The sequence below is a fragment of the Trichosurus vulpecula genome, chromosome 1, assembly GCF_011100635.1.
Source record: "Trichosurus vulpecula isolate mTriVul1 chromosome 1, mTriVul1.pri, whole genome shotgun sequence".
Classification (NCBI taxonomy): domain Eukaryota; kingdom Metazoa; phylum Chordata; class Mammalia; order Diprotodontia; family Phalangeridae; genus Trichosurus; species Trichosurus vulpecula.
In genome coordinates, this window is record NC_050573.1 from 560155318 (window position 1) to 560163098 (window position 7781).

The following is a 7781-nucleotide window of genomic DNA, read 5'->3' on the forward strand; positions in this document are numbered from 1 at the left end:
AACAACCCCCCCAAGACAAATACATCTAAATAAAAGATGTATATAATAGCATTAACAAGGTATAACACAACCATTCCGTTTGTTTCCTTGACCTGCTTTTGAACTTGTGTTTTATCCAATTTTATTGCTGTTATCATAGTTTACATGATTTAATTTTTTTTACTTGTTTAGTGCTCTTTATTACCAATGCATCAACTTCATATTTCTCCCACTATTTCCATCAGTAATTCACACTCACAATTTCTTATAGGGGAACAGCATTCCATTACATACAAATAGGAAAATTGGTACAACACACTCTAGTCAATGAATATCATGACATTTTCAGTTATAAACATAACATATAAATAACAAAATTGCTAACTGTGATTTTTAAAATATGAAACATGATTTTTAAAAAAGATGAAATAATTGGAACAACCTTGTCCCAGTGGAAGTAGGAAAATATATGGATAACTAGTTACTTAAGGTAGAGGCAGGAAGTAAGGATGATGGATAAAGTGGCCAGGTCCAGGAGATTGCCTCCTTTACCATGTCTCACTTATCTTCAATTCCTTCCTGTCTGTGACTGCTTCCCTACTGCCATGACCATGGCAACCATGATCATGTCTCCCCATCTATTCCCACTACCATGGTCATAACTCTTCTACCTTTCGTAGCTAAATCCCTTGAAAAGGCATAGAAGCAATGCCTGCAATTCCTTTTCTCTCACTCTTTTCTTAACTCATTACACTCTGGCATCCAACCCCATCTTTCAACTGTAAATGCTATCTCCAAAGTTACAAATGATCTCTTGATTGACGGACCTAGTGACCTTTTCTCAATGCTCACCCTTGATTTCTCTGTAGTCTTTAACACTTTTTATCCCACTCTTCTTATATTTGGCTGCCTTTTAGGCTTCTGTGACTCTACTCTAAGCTCATTTACCTCTTGCTTATTTTTGGCACTTCTTAATCATTGTTGCTGGATCTTTCTCCAGGTCATACCTAGTAAAGTTCAGTGTCCTCCGGACTTCTGTTTTTGGCCCTCTTCTCTTTTCCTACATTATTTTTTCCCTTGGGGAATCCAATTGACTCCCATGGATTCAATTATCATCTCTATGTTGATGATTCTTACACTTAATTATCTAGCCCTAACCTTGAGCTTCACATCTTCAACCATCTACTGAACATATGAAATTGGAGTTCCCTGATACAACTTAAACTCACATCCAAAATTGAACTATTAATCTTTTCTCCAAACCCACCTACTTCTTCTGAATATTCTTTACCGCCCAGGGAACTATGATCCTTCTAGTCACCCAGGCTTGAAACTAAGGTGTTTTCTTCAACTATTCACTATTTTTTTCATCCCCCATATCCAATTTGTTGCCAAGTACTATAGATTTTGCATTTGTTCTATCTCTTGTATGTTTTCATCTTCTATCCTCTAATGTTGCCATCATCCTGGGGCAGATATTTATCACCTCATATTGATGGAATATTGCGATCATCTGAGGGTTCAACTCCCTGATTCAGATCTCTCCCTCTCCAGTCCATCTTCCCTCCACTCAGCTGTCAAATTGGTCTCCCTAAAGCTCAGGTATGAATTTTCAACCACCTTATTTAATAATCTCCAGATGCTTCCTATCATTACTAGAATGGAATATAAAATCATCTGCTTGGCATTCATAAATCTTTGATAATCTGGGTCCTCTGATATTTGTAGTCTTCTGACACCTTACCCACCTCCAGGTACCCTGAGATCCTGTGACATTAGCTTCTTTTCTTTTTCCTCATATATGACACTTTATCTATCAAATCTAAACATTTTCACTGGCTATCTCATATGCCTTGTTTAGTTGCTCTCCTGGTCTCAAACTGCTGGCTTTCAAGTATTTCATGTTCTACAAGATGTTTCCTGCTAGCCTTTAATTATAGTGCCTTCCTTCAATCAAAAATCTCCAACTTCCCTTGTTTTTACATAGCTGTTTGTCTGACACTCTTCAACCCCAATTAGATTGTGATGTTGTGGAAAGTAGGGCTTTCTTTTGCCTTTCTTTTTATCTCAAGCACTCAGCATAGTGCATGACATATATTAGGTATTTAATAAATGCTTATTTATTAACTGTCATTGAGCTTTTCTAAGCCTCGATTTACTCATTCGTAAAATGGCAGTAAAATCAAATAGCATCATTTATTTGAAATACTTCTCAAACTTTAAGATGTTATAAAAATTAAACTATTAAGTGACTGGCCTCTGCTCACTGAAAGTAAAAAAAAATACAAGATAAATTGTGGGAAATAACAGATGTTCTTAAAATCATCTACAACAAAGGCATGTTTTGTTTCCTCTTTATTATGGTTTCTTTTTTTGCAATTACATGTGAAGATAGTTTTCAACATTCATTACTATAAAATTTTGAGTTCCAATTTTTTTCTTTCTCCCTCCCTCCTTTTACTCCCCATCCCCCAGACGGCAAGCAATCTGATATAGGTTATACAAGTACAATCATGTTAAACATATTTCTACATTAGTCATGTTATGAAAGAAGAATCAGAACAAAAGGAAAGAACCATGAGAAAGAAAAAAAACAAAAAAGTGAAAATCATGTGCTTTGATCTACATTCAGACTTTATATTTCTTTCTCTGGATGTGGTTAGCATTTTCTATCATGTCAAAGGCATGTTTTAAAGATAATTTTTAACACTGGGGGCCATTGACACTGCCCACAGTCACAAAATTATTTAGTAGAACCCAGGTTTTCAGAAGTGTAGTCCATGGCTCTAACACTCAGCATGATAAAGCTTAAAAGTCAGTCAGAAGTTGACAACTCAAATCCCACATAATTGAAAAGACTTCTCTCATGGCTAGTGTCTTCCATCTGCAATTATCTTCTATCTATTCTGCATATATTCTATATCTATTTCCATGTCTATATCACCTATGTCTACTTCTATCACTCATCACCCATTAGCCGTCTATCTGTGTATCTATATATATTTAAGTACCTACTTACCTATTTTATATGTACATACTTATTCTCATGCTATCTATTAGTATGTAAGCTCCTTGATGCAATGACAGTGGTATTCTTTTCTTTGTACTCCTGGCACAGCACAATTTCTGGAATAGAGTGAATGCTTAGTGAATGTTCAAATTCTCAGTTTGAAAATGTCAAAATATAGGAAAATTTGAGGGGAAAAGATGATATACATATACATACATATATATATTTATACATGTTATATATATGTATATATACATAATGTATATGTATACACACACATACACACACACACACATATATATATATATCTCACCTTGATCAAATGCATCTATTAAAGCTAAGCAAAACAGGAAAACAGGTTGAAGAAATAAATATCAAAATATTACTTGTTGGTATCCTTGTTGTATTGTCAGCCAGGCTGAGATCTTCAAATCATAACTGATAATATGTGACAGGATAAAGAATAGCTCAGTGAAGACAAAATGCAAAGAATAGCAAAATAGGAAACACATCTTATCATAGATATAACTATTCAATTTCTTTGAGGAGAAAATTCTTGGTAAACTATTTGATCTTCCAAATTTGCCTATGATGCCTGTCAAGACTAGAAGAGAAGCAAAGCTTATAGGCTGTGATGTATTGGTTGTATTAAGTCAATGTGTCTTGCTATATTTTAGTGAATAGCTATGTGCATACTTGTTTAGGGCACCCAATTTATTCACATAAATAGGATGTATAGATATAGCGATAGTTTTCATATAGTCCTTTCCTGAAGTAAATCATTTTGGTTCAAAATTTTAAGTTAACTTTATTTCTATACTGACTTAGCACTTTATTGGATATGCCTTGCATGGGATGAGGTTATGTAATCATTCAGAATCCTGAGAAAGGGAATGGCTATTGAGGCAGGAATATGCCTTAACTAGAGTCTATGCCAAAATCTTCCATAAAATCTCACCATCTTCCTGGGTCAGAGAGGGAGATTTCCTATTCTTCCCATTGTTGTGAATAATAGTATTAATAAGAGGTGCCACCACAAGCAGCAGGCATAGCAGAGTCCCAGCTGCAGCTCGTGGCCTGGCGGGTCCTGAGCTTCCCCAACTTCCCCAAGCCCAGCATCCTATTCCAGGACATCGGTCCTTTGCTAAAGGACCCAGATACCTTCTGTGCTTCCATTGAACTTTTGCCTGATCACCTGAAAGAAAGTCACAAGACAAAGACTGATTATATTGCAGGTTTGGATGCTCAGGGTTTCCTGTTTGGTTCCTCCCTGGCCCAGAAATTCGGAATAGGGTTTGTGCTCATTAAAAAGGGAGGGAAGCTTCCAGGGCCTATGGTGCCCACCACTCCCTGGAATAAGGTCAGGCAGAGCTGGAGATCCAGAAAGACACCATGGAGCCGGGCCAGAAGGCGGTGATTATGGATGACCTGATGGCCACCGGAGGTACCATAGGGGCAGCCTGCAAGCTGCTGCAAAGTCTGAAGGCCGACATGCTGGAGGGCCTGACTGTGGTGGAGCTGACATCCCTGAAGGGGAGTGTTTCAACAATCTGGCTAGCAGCTGTTGTGGGGGTGAAAGACCAACACAACCGCAACAACAAGCATGCCACAAAAGCACAGGTTCTTTTGATCTGCTTTAGTAAGGAAAGCAATGTTAAGGGGTTGACAAGCTTACTTTAATTCATCATACAAATACCATTCACTTAGTTCAGGGGAAAAGACCAGGACACTGAACTTCAGAGCAAAATACAAACAAAGTACAAACATGGACAGACAGACCTCGTCTGATTCAAATCCCAACACATAGTTACCAGAGTTTAACAAAGTCTCAGAATCTAGGTTACAAGCTGGAGGGCCCTTAGCTACAGCTGCCCGGAGTCTTCACATCAGCACACCAGCACAAGTGAGAGCCCTAAACAAATTACAAACGTCAATAGACAGACCAAATACAGATTCATAGTTACCAACACCTAGGTTCAGCCCGGGAGCTCATGAAAGGGGCTGGCCCAGAGTCACTCGTGGCACCACTGCTGTGGGTAAGAGCTCGAAAGAAAAGAGAGCCAACCCCTGGATTTATATTTTTTTTTTTCAGGGTCAGGGGTGAGTCACACATGTGACTCACCCACATGACCTAGAATCTTCACAAAGAGGTGACTTAAACCCACGTGGTCTAAAAGCCTCTGCTGTCCCAGACATGTCACTCAAACTCATGTGTAAACTAGGCCCTCCCCTGAGTTAGCCCCACCTTGGTCCCCACCTTAGTTACCAATCCACACCCACAAAGGTTTTACACCTAATAGGGGTTTGGCCCTGGGGCTTTGCACCTAGTAAGGCTCAATGAAATACACTGAATTACTCAAAGGGAAACAAAAGCCAAACTCTTCAAGGGCACTTGGTTGAACTAAGTGCTAAGAGCCCATTTTGCTTACCAACACAGGGAGAGAAAAGCTGGCCCCCATGCCCTTCTTCTCCTTACTGCAGTATGACCGAGGCCAGGCTGCCATCAGCACCTTCTCCACCAGCTGGAGATGGCAGACAGGTTTTCATCTACACAATTAGGATCTGGACTTGGACCCGGGCTGCCAAGTGCCTCCTGCTGGAGGGCTATGCAAACAGAAATGTTAGCCAGCTCTCCTCCTCTGGGAGAGGCACTTCCTCTTCAGACTAGCAGAAGGCTCCAAAGGGCCTGCTGATCTCCCATCCATCCTCTACATGGCCTCTTATCCCACTCACCTGAGGAAGGAAACAGGTGCCCCACTGCCAGCTATGTGCCATTCATCACTCTTGACTCCCCCCAATGCCCTGCTTGGAGGGTAGAGACCAGCTCCCAGAGAAGGACTCTGCCTTCTAGAGGGCCAGTGCCTCTACTCCAGGACTTCCTGTGTCCAGTCTGAGGACACTCTTGACCCTTAAGCTGGTACAAATGAGAAGTCGCTTTGGTGTTTAGAATTTGGAGTGCAACTGAGCAACTTAGTTTCCCAGGCCAACCAACTCAAGTATACTTGACAGAGGCAAACCTCTGACCTATCCCAGTTGTGTGACCTTAACCTCTCTACCCCAACTTCAAGGCCTGGCTTCATAAAGCCAATCCCAACTTCTCTATTATTCCTAATTAATTTCTCTCTCATAACTCAGAAAGTTGACCTAGAGTCAACTGTGCAATTTAGCACTTATACCTGAACTAATTTATGTCATTCTCTACTTATTTCATGTTTGTTTGTAATCTTTTTAACTGGATTATATATCCTTTTTTCTCATATGCCATATATCCCCTAGTGGTTCTCAAAGTTATTAAACCATAACAAATCAAAATTCAGAATTGTGTGTTCCTAGCATTGGAATGTTTTGACATCATTTAGTCCAATCCTTTATTTTTACAATCAAAGAAACTTAATCCCCAAGAGGTGAAATGATTTGTCCAAGGGCACAGAATTAATTGCTGATTGATCAAAATTAGTGTCCTTTCTATTGTGCCATCTAAAGAATAAATTTGTGGATAGCTACTGACCAAAAAAAGTCCCTAATGGGAAAACATTGGAAGAGAAATGAAAAATGAGGAAACTGTAAAGCATTAGAGGAGTTCAAATCATCATAAAAGAACACTTTGAACTAAATCATTCACAAAGGTTTATTTCACTTTTCTAAGAAATTTTAAGACTGTACAGAATATAGAAGAGACAAAATTCTTGGCAAGTGGGCTTTCAATATATTTGTAACTAAATATCATAAGGGAAAAGTGTCCACAACATAGGATTGATTGAAGTTTTGGACCACCATTATTTGATGGGAATAGGGAATTCAAAAGGGGAAATTAAAGATCTATTTGAATAATTTAGTTGAGGGAGTTTGAGGAACTTTAATTTCTGAGAAAACAATATTTTGAAAGAGGATTTAAAGAATGAAAAACGACTTAGAAAGGAGGAAGCAGGTTTTAAGTGAACTATTGTTATTTATTCATTTGCAGCATTTATTTTTTATCACCTCAGGCAGAGAGATGACTACTGTCCAGTCGTATTAACATCACAGTAGGATCCAGGAGGAAAACAACACTCGTAATTTTACCTGAAGCCAAAACTTCCTCAGAAGCTGTTCTCACAGCAAATCAAATTATTTTCTTACAAGAAACTGTGTGGTTTTGAGGATATTTTTCTTGGGAAAGTGAGCCTCTCTTTTCATTGGTCAGAACTTTTTACTCTGTGGTAGGGTTCTTGATCTCATCCGGTTAACAACTCTTCAACTCTCCCATTTTAATTCACTTGCTCAACTCGTTCATATCTGGACTTTCACACAAATATTGTATGCAGATTCTATATCAGAAATCAAAATTGGTTTTTCAAAGTGTACTGATGAAAGCTGAAAGGCCTTCCTAAAGCCAGACTAGTCTATCGTATCATTATAACCTAGTATGTTGACTATCTCTGAATAAATTCCTTCAATCTAAATGCCTTGTTCCTTTGCCTAATCAACCTGGCTATAAAAGAAAGAATAAGTTGAAACTATACATCTACATTTGCATAACAAAACAGGTTGTTCACTAATACTATTTCCTTGGATTAAATTATAAACTAATCATAAAAACAAAGGAGTCAGATTAAATTGTATATTGAATGATAATTTAGGCTCTTTAGTCTTGAAACATCACATCCTGATCACATTTATGGCTGCAGATATAAAGGATGATCGTTCACTAAATAAAAAGAAAGCTGTCAAGCAAACTGCCTTACTCCTCATTGTATATAAATATTGACGTCTTTCTCTGCATTACATGATCTCTTTGCTGAAGACTTATGAA

General features: G+C 38.3%; 1 protein-coding gene across 1 annotated transcript; it reads left to right on the top strand.

The window, feature by feature from the left end:
* The first annotated feature begins 2149 nt into the window (after positions 1-2149).
* LOC118841809 (adenine phosphoribosyltransferase-like) lies at positions 2150-5548 on the top strand. Its single transcript, XM_036749463.1, is given in 4 exon segments — positions 2150-2155; positions 4017-4320; positions 4323-4526; positions 5427-5548. Coding segments are annotated over 4 exon segments (636 nt in total).
* The last annotated feature ends 2233 nt before the right edge of the window (positions 5549-7781 follow it).